The sequence below is a fragment of the Manis pentadactyla genome, chromosome 14 (genome assembly GCF_030020395.1).
Source record: "Manis pentadactyla isolate mManPen7 chromosome 14, mManPen7.hap1, whole genome shotgun sequence".
Classification (NCBI taxonomy): Eukaryota; Metazoa; Chordata; class Mammalia; order Pholidota; family Manidae; genus Manis; species Manis pentadactyla.
The window spans coordinates 22506943-22521467 of record NC_080032.1 but is presented as its reverse complement, the minus strand read 5'-3'; the positions used below and the strand labels follow the sequence as shown (position 1 = coordinate 22521467).

Sequence of the window (14525 nt, the reverse complement as noted above, 5' to 3'; positions counted from 1 at the left end):
GCGTGCCGACGGGGGTGGGGGTCGGGGGAAAGGGGAAGCTTCTACAGCACGCAGTTCGCGGTCCGGGCACCCAAAAGGAGATGCCCGGCCGGAGTTCAGTGTCCGACTGGTCGGAACGCAGCTCTTCCGCAGAGCCTCCCGCAGTGGCCAGGCCTGAGGGTAGCGGCGGCAGGTGAGGCTGCGGGGCCCTGAGGGGTTAGGGAGGACGGCGATCAGCACCGGGTCGTGATCCCCTTGTAAAGGACGGGGTGGGAGCTGGCTGTTCCAATGGAGGGGTCCCCAGTGCACTGAGGTGCGAGAGGGTGAGAACCTTTGTTGTGGCCGGGATGGAGATATGGAAGCCGACCTCACTGTTTAGAGGAAAAGCTTCTGAGGGGAGGTTAAGGAGGAGGGTTGTTGGTGCAAAGACTAAACGCGGTGACTGCGACAGTCGCCTGGGTGGCTCTTTCTGCCCCGAGGGGGCGCTGCGAAACCTGCTGGAAAATTTGCTCTCTGCTCCCAAAAAAGGGAGGAAGGAGAACAGAGGGAACAGAGGATTAACTGAGGGCTTCCAAGTCAGTAAATCAGTTCCCTCGGTGTGACATTAGCCAACTTTATGTCAAGGGGATTCTTAATCACCAAGGACACAGAATATTATGAATATTAGAGGCACCTTGATCTTGATATTTTCTTCACACAGAAGTTCCTTTCTTCTTAACTCCATTTCATTTTGGGCAGGTTTTTACCATCATTTTCTGAATGCTGAAGACAATTAGTTGCTGAAGTCACTGCTGGAGGCAGTACCTCCTCATCCCTTCCACCAGTTATTCCCTAAAAGTGAGAGCTGCAAGGCTCAATTCAGCCCACAGGCATGGCTCCTGCTGCACCCATGACCATCTTAAAAAAAAAGAAAAAAAAATATGTTTATGTATGTATATCTGGTAGATTGAAAACGTCTAAGGATGGGGTCTTAGATTTCTTTTCTGTTTATTACTGTGCTTGGGATCCTGATCCTAGTGAACTCTTGGTCATTGAGGCTTAACTCAGGAAAAGAAAAAAACTTGTACAAAATTAGAGACATTACAGACCAACTTATTAGTTCCATTATACTTTAATTATATATGTTAAAGAACAAAATAGTCTTTTTCATGCCCAAATAACTTTATTAAAAATAGAGCAATATTTACTTGGCAGGGGAGATACCTTGATCATGAAGGTGGTTCTCCCAGGGCGAGGCTCAGCCATTGCATTCCGGATGTGCTGACCCCTGCGATTTCCCCAAATGTGGGAAACTCGACTGCATAATTTGTGGTAGTAGGAGACTGCGTCCACACTTTCCCCTGCAAAAAGGAAAAAAACAATAGAGCAAGAAAGCATTATGGATAGCACAGAAACCCAAACTACTGAGCTCAATGAAGAGATTAGATTTGGAGGCTATAAAAGACCAAATCGGGCTTAGAGTTAATACTTTCTAATATGGTGAAAATGCCAAATAACTCCTTTGAAAAAGACTGGAGCTTAGGATATAACCAGGCTTACAGGAGGAAATTTGCAAGACATTCTGTCTGATGGAAACATAAATAAAAATCATTTGTAATACTGCCCTTTTTTCATTTAAACTACTTTCTTTAATGCTTACAAAGCTGTCAACAGTTACATCTTTTTTTTTTAAACAGATCAGCTGGACATTCTTATTACCAGAATTCCAAAGATACTGGTGAGTAGAGCATATAAAGCTAATAATACCTATAAATAACATGGTTCAAAGAAACCAATTCTGCTATAGCTACTCACACAATGGAATTTTGAAAATAGGCTTCATAAGCATCCTTCATGAACTCAGTCTTTAAAATTTTCAAAGGACAATCCAGCAGGTTCTTTTTCTTCTGTTAAGATATCTCACATCAAGCATTTTAAGAAGAATACTTCAAAATAGCAATGAATCAGAAAAGAACTGTGTTTATCAATGATATTGGAAAAGAACAGAGCACACAGCCTGGGGTTTATACGCAGATTGAAGGAAAAAATTCTAAAGTGAACAACTTCAAAGAATACAAAATATTTCTTATTGCTGCTATTTTCCTCTTACTTGAAATAAAGGATAGAAGTGCTAGAGTTAAAAGAGTAAGACAGGTCCCCCAAAGGCCTCTCACTAATATTTTTGGAGGGGAGCAGTTTCAATTCAATTATATATAAACCTGGACTCACTTTGCTTTTCCTTGGAAAATGTATAGTCCTTACAGTTACCTAGGAAAAACATATACACATATCTATGTGTACATACATATATGTAAAAATACACACGCATAAAATATGGTTGTTTTCAAATGGAATTGCTGGATCATGTGGTAATTCTATGTTTAATATTTTGAGGAACTGCCATACTGCTTGCACAGCAGCTGTGCCATTTTACACTCCCAGCAGCAATGCAGAGGGTTGCAATTTCTCCACATCCTAGCTAACGTATGTTTGCTGTTTTTTTATTTTTTTATTTTGTTATCATTAATCTACAATTACATGAAGAACATTATGTTTACTAGGCTCTCCCCTTCACCAAGTCCCCCCGACAAACCCCATTACACTCACTGTCCATCAGCGTAGTAAGATGTTGTAGAATCACTACTTGTCTTCTCTGTGTTGTACAGCCCTCCCCTTTCCCCCACTCCCCACATTATACATGCTAATCATAATACCCCCTTTCTTCTACCCCACCCTTATCCCTCAATACCCTCCCATTCTCCCCAGTCCCTTTCCCTTTGGTAACTGTTAGTCCCTTCTTGGGTTCTGTGATTCTGCTGCTGTTTTGTTCCTTCAGTTTTTCTTTGTTCTTATACTCCACATATGAGTGAAATCATTTGGTACTTGTCTTTCTCCGCCTGGCTTATTTCACTGAGCATAATACCCTCTAGCTCCATCCATGTTGTTGCAAATGGTAGGATTTGTTTTCTTCTTATGGCTGAATAATATTCCATTGTGTATATGTACCACATCTTCTTTATCCATTCATCTACTGATGGACACTTAGGTTGCTTCCATTTCTTGGCTATTGTAAATAGTGCTGCGATAAACATGGGGGTGCATATGTCTTTTTCAAACTAGGCTGTTGCATTCTTAGGATAAATTCCTAGAAGTGGAATTCCTGGGTCAAATGGCAAGTCTATTTTGAGCATTTTGAGGAACCGCCATACTGCTTTCCACAATGGTTGAACTAATTTGCATTCCCACCAGCAGTGTAGGAGGGTTTCCTTTTTTCCACAACCTCACCAACATTTGTTGCTGTTTGTCTTTTGGATGGTAGCCATCCTTACTGGTGTGAGGTGATATCTCATTGTGGTTTTAATTTGCATTTCTCTGATGACTAGCGATGTGGAGCATCTTTTCATGTGTCTGTTGGCCATCTGAATTTCTTCTTTAGCGAACTGTCTGTTCAGCTCCTCTGCCCATTTTTTAATTGGATTATTTACTTTTTGTTTGTTGAGGTGCGTCAGCTCTTTATATATTTTGGGTGTCAACCCTTTATTGGATCTGTCATTTATGAATATATTCTCCCATACTGTAGGATGCCTTTTGTTCTATTGATGGTGTCCTTTGCTGTACAGAAGCTTTTTAGCTTGATATAGTCCCACTTGTTCATTTTTGCTTTTGTTTCCCTTGCCCAGGGAGATATGTTCATGAAGAAGTCACTCATGTTTATGTCCATGAAATTTTTGCCTATGTTTTTTTCTAAGAGTTTTATGGTTTCATGACTTACATTCAGGTCTTGGTCCATTTTGAATTTACTTTTGTATATGGGGTTAGACAGTGATCCAGTTTCATTCTCTTACATGTAGCTGTCCAGTTTTGCCAGCACCATCTGTTGAAGAGACTGTCATTTCCCCATTGTATGTCCATGGCTCCTTTATCATATATTAATCAGCCATGTATGTTTGGGTTAATATTTGGAGTCTCTATTCTGTTCCACTGGTCTGTGGGTCTGTTCTTGTGCCAGTACCAAATTGTCTTGATTACTGTGGCTTTGTAGTAGAGCTTGAAGTTGGGGAGCGAGATCCCCCCCACTTTATTCTTCCTTCTCAGGATTCCTTTGGCTATTAGAGGTCTTTGGTGTTTCCATATGAATTTTTGAACTATCTGTTCTAGTTCGTTGAAGAATGTTATTGGTAATTTGATAGGGATTGCCTCAAATCTGTATATTGCTTTGGGCAGGATGGCCATTTTGATGATATTAATTCTTTGTAGCCAGGAGCATGGGATGAGTTTCCATTTGTTACTGTCCTCTTTAATTTCTCTTAAGAGCATCTTATAGTTTTCAGGGTATAGGTCTTTCACTTCTTTGGTTAGGGTTATTCCTAGGTATTTTATTCTTTTTGATGCAATTGTGAATGGAATTGTTTTCCTGATTTCTCTTTCTATTGGTTCATTGTTAGTGTATAGGAAAGCCACAGATTTCTGTGTGTTAATTTTGTATCCTGCTACTTTGCTGTATTCCGATATCAGTTCTAGTAGTTTTGGGGTGGAGTCTTTAGGGTTTTTCATGTACAGTATCATGTCATCTGCAAATAGTGACAGTTTAACTTCTTCTTTACCAATCTGGACTCCTTGTATTTCTTTGTTTTGTCTAATTGCTGTGACTAGGACCTCCTGTACTATGTTAAATAACAGTGGAGAGAGTGGGCATCCCTGTCTTGTTCCCAATCTCAGAGGAAAAGCTCTCAGCTTCTTGCTGTTCAGTATGATATTAGCGGTGGGTTTATCATATATGGCCTTTATTATATTGAGGTACTTGCCCTGTATACCCATTTTGCTGAGAGTTTTTATCATGAATGGATGTTGAATTTTGTCAAATGCTTTTTCAGCATCTATGGAGATGATCATGTGGATTTTGTCCTTCTTTTTGTTGATGTGGTGGATGATGTTGATGGATTTTCGAATGCTGTACCATCCTTGCATCCCTGGGATGAATCCCACTTGGTCATGGTGTATGATCCTTTTGATATATTTTTGAATTCGGTTTGCTAATATTTTGTTGAGTATTTTTGCATCTATGTTCATCAGGGATATTGGTCTGTAATTTTCATTTTTGGTGGGGTCTTTGCCTGGTTTTGATATTAGGGTGATGTTGGCTTCATAGAATGAGTTTGGAAGTATTCCCTCCTCTTCTATTTTTGGAAAACATTAAGGAGAATGGGTATTATGTCTTCTCTGTATGTCTGATAAAATTCCGAGGTAAATCCGTCTGGCCTGGGGGTTTTGTTCTTGGGTAGTTTTTTTATCACTGTTTCAATTTCTTTGCTCATAATTGGTTTAACTTTTGTGTTTCTTCCTTGGTCAGTCTTGGAAGGTTATATTTTTGTAGGAAGTTGTCCATTTCTTCTAGGTTTTCCAGCTTGTTAGCATATAGGTTTTCATAGTAATCTTTAATAATTCTTTGTATTTTTGTGCGGTCTGTCATGATTTTTCCATTCTCATTTCTGATTCTGTTGATGTGTGTTGATTCTCTTTTTCTCTTAATAAGTTTGGCTAGAGGCTTATCTATTTTGTTTTCTCAAAGAACCAGCTCTTGGTTTCATTGATTTTTTCTATTGTTTTATTCTTCTCAAATCTTCATTACATCCCTCCTTCTGCTGACTTTAGGCCTCATTTGTTCTTCTTTTTCCAGTTTTGATAATTGTGATGTTAGAATATTTGGGATTGTTCTTCCTTCTTTAAGTATGCCTGGATTGCTGTATACTTTCCTCTTAAGACTGCTTTCGCTGCGTCCCACAGAAGTTGGGGCTTTGTGTTGTTATTATCATTTGTTTCCATATATTCCTTGATCTCTATTTTAATTTGTTCGTTTATCCATTGATTATTTAGGAGCATGTTGTTAAGCCTCCATGTGTTTGTGAGCCTTTTTGTTTTCTTTGTATAATTCATTTCTCATTTTATACCTTTGTGGTCTGAAAAGTTGGTTGGTAGAATTTCAATATTTTGGAATTTACTGAGGTATTTGGAAATTACTGAGGCTCTTTTTGTGGCCTAGTATGTGGTCTATTCTGGAGAATGTTCCATGTGCACTTGAGAAGAATGTGTATCCTGTTGCTTTTGGATGTAGAGTTCTATAGATGTCTATTAGGTCCATCTGTTCTAGTATGTTGTTCAGTGCCTCCGTGTCCTTACTTATTTTCTGTCCGGTGGATGTATCCTTTGGAGCGAGTGGCGTGTTGAAGTCTCCCAAAATGAATGCATTGCATTCTATTTCCTCCTTTAGTTCTGTTAGTATTTGTTTCACATATGCTGGGGCTCCTGTGTTGGGTGCATATATATTTATAATGGTTATATACTCTTGTTGGACTGAGCCCTTTATCATTATGTAATGTCCTTCTTTATCTCTTGTTACTTTCTTTGTTTTGAAGTCTATTTTGTTTGGTACAAGTACTGCAACACCTTCTTTTTTCTCCCTGTTGTTTGCATGAAACACCTTTTTCTATCCCTTCACTTTTAGTTTGTGCATGTCTTTGGGTTTGAGGTGAGTTTTTTGTAAGCAGCATATAGATGGGTCTTGCTTTTTTATCCATTCTATTACTGTGTGTCTTTTGATTGGTGCATTCAGTCCATTTACATTTAGGGTGATTATTGAAAGATATGTACTTATTGCCATTGTAGGCTTTAGATTCATGGTTACCAAAGGTTCAAGATTATCTTCTTTAGTATCTTAGTGTCTAACTTAACTCACTTATTGAGCTGTTGTAAACAGTCTGATGATTCTTTATTTCTCTCCCTTCTTATTCCTCCTCCTCCATTCTTTATATGTTGGTTGTTTTATTGTGTGCTCTTTTGTGTTTCCTTTAACTGCTTTTGTGGGTTGTTGATTTTATTTTTTGCCTTTAGTTAGTATTTGGTTGGTCTGCTTTCTTTGCTGTGATTTTTTTCTCTGGTGACATCTATTTAGTCTTAGGAGTGCTCCCATCTAGAGCAGTCCCTCTAAAATACCCTGTAGAGGTGGTTTGTGGGAGGCAAATTCCCTCAACTTTTGCTTGTCTGGGAATTGTTTAATCCCTCCTTCATATTTAAATGATAATCGGGCTGGATACAGTATTCTTGGTTCAAGGCCCTTCTGTTTCATTGCATTAAATATATCATGCCATTCTGTTCTGGCCTGTAAGGTTTCTGTTGAGAAGTCTGACGATAGCCTGATGGGTTTTCCTTTGTAGGTGACCTTTTTCCTCTCTCTGGCTGCCTTGAAAACTCTGTCCTTGTCCTTGATCTTTGCCATTTTAATTAGTATGTGTCTTGGTGTTGTCCTCCTTGGGTCCCTTCTGTTGGGAGTTCTGTGTGCTTCTGTGGTCTGATCAATTATTTCCTCCCCCAGTTTGGGGAAGTTTTCAGTCATTATTTCTTCAAAGATACTTTCTATCCCTTTTCTCTCTCTTCTTCTTCTGGTACCCCTATAATGCGGATATTGTTCCTTTTGGATTGGTCACACAGTTCTCTTAATATTGTTTCATTCCTGGAGATCCTTTTATCTCTCTCTGCATCAGCTTCCATGCGTTTGTGTTCTTTGATTTCTATTCCATCAATGGCCTCTTGCATCTTATCCATTCTGCTTATAAATCCTTTTAGAGATTGTTTCATTTCTGTAATCTCCCTCCAGACGTCATCCCTTAGCTCTTGCATATTTCTCTGCAGGTCTGTCAGTATGGTTATGACCTTTATTTTGAATTCTTTTTCAGGAAGATTGGTTGGGTCTATCTCCTTCTCAGGGGTTGACTCTGTGATTTTGGTCTGTATCAAATTATTCTGCCTTTTCATGGCAATAGAGATAGTTTGCGGAGCTGGCGCATGTGATGGCTGGGAGAACGTCCCTTCTTGCTGGTTTGTGGCATTCCTCTCCTGGGAGAACAGCGACCTCTAGTGGCTTGTGCTGGGCAGCTGCATGCAGATGGAGCTTCTGATTCTTGCCCGGCCGCTGTGGAGTTTAGCTCCGCCTGGTTGCTGTGGGCGCGGCCTGCCTCAGGCTCCTGCTCCAATATGGTGGAGCCACGTTGTAGGGGAAACGGCCAGGAGGCTGTTTATCTCTGTGAGGGGCCTCCGAGGTGCGCTGCTGCCCAGGGGGTTAGGGCGCTCGAAGTTCCCCGGGATTCCCAGCTGCTGGGCTAAGTGTCCTGGGACGCTTCTGTCCAGCTGTGGGGTCCTTGTCCCTTTAAGACTTTCAAAAAGCACTCGCTTTTCTTTGTCTTGGGTGCGTCGGCTTTGGGAACTCGCTCACAGGTCTTACTGTCCTGTTTCCCTAGTTTCCAGCACCCCATGCATGCACTGTGTCTGTGCTCCGGTGCGGATGGCTGGGGCTGGGTGTTTAGCAGTCCTGGGCTCCCTCTCCCTCCCCGCTCCGACTCCTCTCCTCCCACCAGGAGCTGGGGTGAGGGGAGCTCCGGTCCTGCCGGGCCGCGGCTTGTATCTTACCCCCTTTTGCGAGGCGCTGGGTTCTCGCGGGTGTGGATGTAGTCTGGCTGTTGTCCTGTGTCTTCTGGTCTCTCTTTTAGGAAGAGTTGTATTTGTTGTATTTTCAAAAATATATATGGTTTTGGGAGGAGATTTCCGCTGCTCTACTCATGCCGCCATCTTGGCTCCGCCCTGTTTTGTTTTGTTTTTATAATAGTCAGCCTTATGGGTATGAAGTGATTATCTCATTGTGATTTTGATTTGCAATTCCCTAATGATTGATGATAGTGAGCATCTTTTCATGCACCTGCCAGCCATTTGTTTACCTTCTTTGAAGATATCCAAAGTATATTCCAATCCACTTATCAATTGGGTTGTTTGTTGTTGAGTTTAACTATTATTTTTAAATGTTTAATTTTCTGTAAAGAAATGCTATCAAGACTTTGAGAAACTAAGTTTTAGTCCAGATTATAATATGCATTGCAGAAATACTGATTAGCAGGGACACAAAGATATGTTCTTAGATAATTAGCCCACATTTGTACTTTGAAAAAGGATTAAAAAAAAATAAACTTTTAAATGTTGAATTGGTATTCATTTGATTATTACAGATTCTAAATTATGTTTTAAGGATCATAACAACATAGTTTCCAGATGATTTTGTATTTCTTGTTGAACTAGTTAGTTCTTCAGTATGCAAATATAACTTATCTACATTAACCATCCAGTTTGCCAAATCTTAAAGAAATAAGTCAATTTAAAGTTTAATATGTAAAATTGTAGTGGCCTTTGTTATCAATAATGTTGAAACAAAACTGTGTTTATTTAATTTGGTTTACTAAGTACAAAATTTTAACTTAAAGTTTGTTCTGTCAGCTTTATTCATAATAGCCAAAAGCTGGAAAAAACCCAAGTGTCCATCAACAGGTGGATGGATAATCAAATTTTTGTATATACATAATACATACAATGGAATACAACCCAACAGTAAAACAAAATGAACTATTGTTGGAATGATCACATCAGTGGATGGATTTTAAAGTTAATTATGTTTGTGAAAGAAGCCAGATGTAAACAGAATATATACTATTTCCACTTATATCAAACTTAAGAAGATGCAAACTAATCTATAGTGATAGAAAGCCACTGGTGGTTGCCTGGAGAGAGGGGCCATGTGGAGAGGAGGGGAGTGTTACAAAGAGTCACTTCCTAATTAAGTTTTGCCAGATATTTTTTTTTCCCCAAACTGCTATTACCCTAAATTATTGGTCTCAGTATGTCTGAAACTGAAACCTCATTTCCATTCTTCTGGGAATATCTCAACTTTTATATTCATTAAAAGACTATTCTCTTAATAGACTCACATCAGTATTTCAAACAATGAAATAGCTGAAATTATGTAAAGATAAGTTTTAATAAATTTTTACAAAGCCCTTCATCTTAACCTGCCTCATTACAGGGATAAAAGTGTTATTCTATCTTGAGTCTAATACAGAATATAATTTTATAACTATTACTAACATCAAATGAATGATAAAATGTTATTGTAAATCTATAAAGTGCAAATCTTGCATGTATATTACTGCTTAGTATATAGTCTGACGTACAATAAACTGAAAAGGTAAATTCTTGTCATTAGTTTGCATCTCAGCTGAGTTCAAAATAATGTAGTCCATATATAATATATATAAAGAAAATATATCTTAGATATTTGTATGTTGTAAAACTAAATAGCATATAATACAGTCTCTTCAAATTTAACATTCTGACTTATATTAATACTCCAGGATAATCATTGAGAACAATTTAAATACATAGATCTTAGTAATTAATTTGTTGAACTCATCTTTGCTCATGAAATTCACATAATGTCCTTGCCTACAGATAGAGTCAAAGATGGACACAAAGTGAACTCACATATAGCCAAGCTGCAAGAGTTATGGAAAACTCCTCAAATTCAAACAATTCACATCCCTAAATCAATGACAGATGCATCCTTTCTAAAGGTATGTTAACTAAAATACCAACACAATATTTAAATACCAATATTCTTTGTATTCAGAGCTGAACCTGTATTGAAGATAAACTACTTAGAGGGTAAGGCATTGCGGAAGACAAAGTACAACCAGCATATTGTCTAGGAGTCTATAAATATATGCTGGGTAAAATCATGAATGAATGCATGGATTTTATCACTATAGATTCCATATCCCACAGGTTTTTTTCAGGGCTTTAAAATACTTCAGATCTAATGTATCTTTACTCAGGAATCTTGGTGTCTCAAGCACAAAGCTTCTTGAGGAAAGCTCCATTCTAGACATGGAAACCCAACCTCATAAAGATTTTGCCTCATGGACTACAAAAATATAAACAAGTAAAGAAATCGCATTTTATAACTGTTGACTTGTATTACCTTACCCATCAAAGATCATCACTGCCAGAAGTATCCTTTCTAGAGCAATGAAGATTAAATTACTAAAGCTTGTGCAAACTGGTAAAATTTTCTGACCAACATATTTGAATTTTCTCTGGATTTATTACATTTAGTGCAGTAAATCCTGTGTGTGTGTATACATGTGCGTATATAGTGGTGCCTTGCGTTTTAGGTGAACATTAACTTCTAAAATCAGCAAGTACAGTGAAAATCTTAATCAAAATTACTTTTTTTCAGAGAACAATATACTATCCCTTAGTCTGTCCCATGCAAACAGCTGTCTTTCTGGTGCTAGAAAAGGCTGTTTCTTTAGTTGAAATGAAGAATAACTAAGTTACTTTTAGGTACCATGTTCTACCTCAGAAATGATGTTTGGAAGGCAAGATGCCACAGTCACTGAGGGGCACATGGAAAGTAAGACTTGCTGACAGACAGCAGATTCCTACTTTGCTTATTTCTCTAGAGCAGTGGTTCTCAAATCTCACTGGGCATCTGAATCACTGGAGTGAAAATGACAGAGTCACTTGTACTATTTAAATGGCCATTTCTTTCTCTTTTGGCCAAATTAAGAGTTGAAATTTTCATTAAGTGACATGTACAGATGGTACAACCCTCCTGAACATTCGTCCTTTCAGATAAGAAATATTGCCCACCTCTGTTCTACAATTTGGCATATAAATCTTGTTCTGTCTTTTAGCATTCAGACCTCACCGTAGGCCAGGAGCGTTATCTGTGCAGCATTGCTAAGATCTATAATGCAAAACATTTGAGGATGTTGATGAAGAGGCAGTACGTGTACATGATCCAGCACAGTTCACAGAAGACAGGCAGGTGCACCTCCAGTTATTCTCTCACTGGTTCTCACAAGAAAACGAAGGGGTCTTCTAAAAGACATGATTTATACGGCAGGTGTCCTTGCTCATCCCAGGAGCCGCCTCAGTTCTCATTACTCACAGAGGCAGCATTCCCCCTGCACCACGTGGCGACACCAACTGGAGAGCGTGAACTCAGGGCCTACCATCACAGCTGCATCTGCACATGAAGTGGTCATACAGCACTCCCTTCGGCGGCCAGGGAGGAGCAAAGAAGGGTCTGTTTCTTATTGTTTAAAAGGAGGAAAATGTACCCCAGTTTTATTTGAAGGGTAGCTAAATGACATTAAACTGCATTCCCTACTATATTCACTTTGCTAAATTCAGAGTAAGTTGGGACAAAAAGCACAAAAGGATGCTGTCTTACAGTGTCTTTACTGAGCTGACTGGGGTATACCACTTCTTTCAAAACATATTTTGGGGAATTGTTAAAATTTCTTGATCAAGCCAGCGATATGGAAGACTGCCCTATTCAATGATTCCCACTCAAATACAAAATACAAACACTTCTAAAAAGAGAAGCATATGGTTGCTTCTGCACAGAGGTAATACTATAAACAAAAAGGGAAAGAGAAAAAGAGATTAAGAAGCCTGATTATTCAACTGAAACTACAATAGTTAACTTTGAATTTCAGGGTTAATAAATCATAGGAGAATTCAAGGGCTGAGTGGGTCTCTTTGGTGATGCTGGCAGCTTAATAAAAATAATTTATATCGTGTTCCACATATATTAGGCAGCTGTTCACTTTGCTGGTTCCAATTAAGGTGCTTCTCTTACAGTTTCAAATCTGGATATGCATCAAAAACAAGATCTAAGTCACTGAAGATTTTTAGAAAACCAGGCAGACTGTTCATACAATCAGGTAAATATGCAATTTTTTAAATATGCATTTTTAAAGATCTTATACATAAAACAATTAAACCAATAGTTTCATTTCTATTAAAGAAGACATTAAAAACTTTTAAGTGGTTTGCTTGTATTGCTGCAAAACATGAAATAGTTTGTTTTCACCTAAGAACACACTCCTCAAAGGCATTAAGATTGAAAGTATTTCCAATTCTAAATAGATACAATATTGAGCCTAAAGACTTAACAGAGAATTTGTCAGACCTCAGAGCTACATATACTTTTTCAAGCCATAGCACTTCTTTTATGACATAGTGCCATTTTTGTTACCTAAGCCATTTCCTTTAGTAGTCAACAAACCAGTAGAAGCAAGCCAACTGGTTGCTATTACCAAAATTTTGTGGAGCAACTCAGACAAATCCAGACTTGGTAAGAATCAGTAACAAGGATCCCTCTACCCCAAGTACAGAATACCACAAAATGAAAAAGGCAAAAGAGGGAGATCGAATGCTCAGAAGTATTTCTCAGAATTGATAAAATGGAAAGGACTACATGGAAGTTAAATGACTTTTTAGTTACTATCACGTGAGTAGGGAAGTGAGTAGAAAGGTCATCTAAACCCATATTCCATGGCTATGTGACAGTGTCACTCAGCTCTGCTGTAAATACTATACTAAACTTATGCAAGAAATGAGGGAAATGGCAGGGGCAAGTTAAGTCTGGTTCCAAAAATAACAGCTAGAGGAAACCCCAAGTAGTGGAAAGTTCCTGTGCTCCCTAAGGAAAGAGATGAGAAGGAACTTAGGGAAAATGGAGAATGCTGAAACTGTAACTTCCCCCTAATCAAAAGACTGAGAAGCCAAGGGAAATAGGACTTAGTAACAGAATCTGTATACAGATTCAGAATACAGTAATGAGTATCTTGTTTTAGAAAGTAAGAGATTTGGGGTAAGAGGGAGGTGATTAAGTTTTGAAAATTGCAGTCAATTTGCTTTTGCAAAAGGCTTAATAAGGTAGGTCATTTTGAAAGCTGTTCTTTATACAAATCTCAATTTTCAGAATGAAATTCAACTTTATTTCCAAGAGAGACATTCTATACTCTTATTTTTCATTCAGTTTCTGCAAATGATTCTGAATCACATGTGAATGAAGAAGAAAAGGAAGAAGATTTACTAAATAAGTGTATGCAATCAATGTCAATTGAAGAACAGGGAGAACATGTGATGTTAACTTGACAGTCTCGTGTATTAATGATGCACCAAAGTTCAGGGAAGGATTGTGAATTGTGTCCTCTCACTGCATTTAGGACAGTATTGTTAGTCACCACCAACTCACTGATTTTGGTTTGTTCAGAAACTTTTACAGCAGTATAACTGCTTTGATGTAGTTCGTGCACCGGTGACATTTGTGTAATAAAATTTATGTGTAATATATGCTTGTATAGCTAGATAAAATTAAAATTTTTCTTGCCACTTAAAATTATTTTTCTTTAAATCTAACAAATACACTGTATAATTCTTCCTGTTTACAGTAAGTCCTAAAACAGCAACCTTAGAATATCCTACAAGTATTTTCTTGATTGGGTTGAGAAAACTGAAATATCCTGGTATATGTTACATATTAAAAGAGAACAACATTTGATAGGGAAAACATACCGGCTTGCAAACAAGGTGCTTAATAAATATTTGCTCCTTGAACACAACTTAAAAATAGAAGTATCAATTTGCCCTATTTTAGGAAAACTGCCATGTATAAACACTTGGACTTTCAAACTATATTAAGCTGGGAGTACTTGTACTCATGATGAGAGGATACTTTACATTATAAATTCACACTTCCCTTCTAAACATTGTTTTCGAGAAAATTTTGTTAAAACTAGAAAAATAGGAATGGGCAATTAAAGCAAGTTTGAAGAATCACCGCTGATTCAGTATGTCAATATGGTATATTATTTAGAATAAAATCAGACTCCAAC

General features: G+C 38.1%; 1 protein-coding gene and 1 non-coding gene across 3 annotated transcripts; both read left to right on the top strand.

Moving 5' to 3' along the window:
* Positions 1 to 32: 32 nt before the first annotated feature.
* Positions 33 to 14029, top strand: FAM216A (family with sequence similarity 216 member A). Of its 2 annotated transcripts, XM_057491491.1 has the most exons (8): positions 33 to 172; positions 718 to 907; positions 1656 to 1696; positions 10282 to 10403; positions 11529 to 11658; positions 11741 to 11921; positions 12484 to 12566; positions 13667 to 14029. In XM_057491491.1, the coding sequence occupies exons 2-8, from the start codon at positions 900 to 902 to the stop codon at positions 13783 to 13785; spliced, it is 684 nt and encodes a 227-aa protein (XP_057347474.1). In that variant the 5' UTR covers positions 33 to 172; positions 718 to 899; the 3' UTR covers positions 13786 to 14029. The 2 variants fall into 2 exon arrangements, with proteins under 2 accessions (XP_057347474.1, XP_036785078.2); XM_036929183.2 differs by lacking the exon at positions 718 to 907 and having other exon boundaries at positions 44 to 172.
* LOC118934235 (U1 spliceosomal RNA) lies at positions 1159 to 1322 on the top strand. The gene has a single exon (XR_005033401.1). It is a non-coding gene; the product is annotated as a U1 spliceosomal RNA (small nuclear RNA).
* Positions 14030 to 14525: the final 496 nt, after the last annotated feature.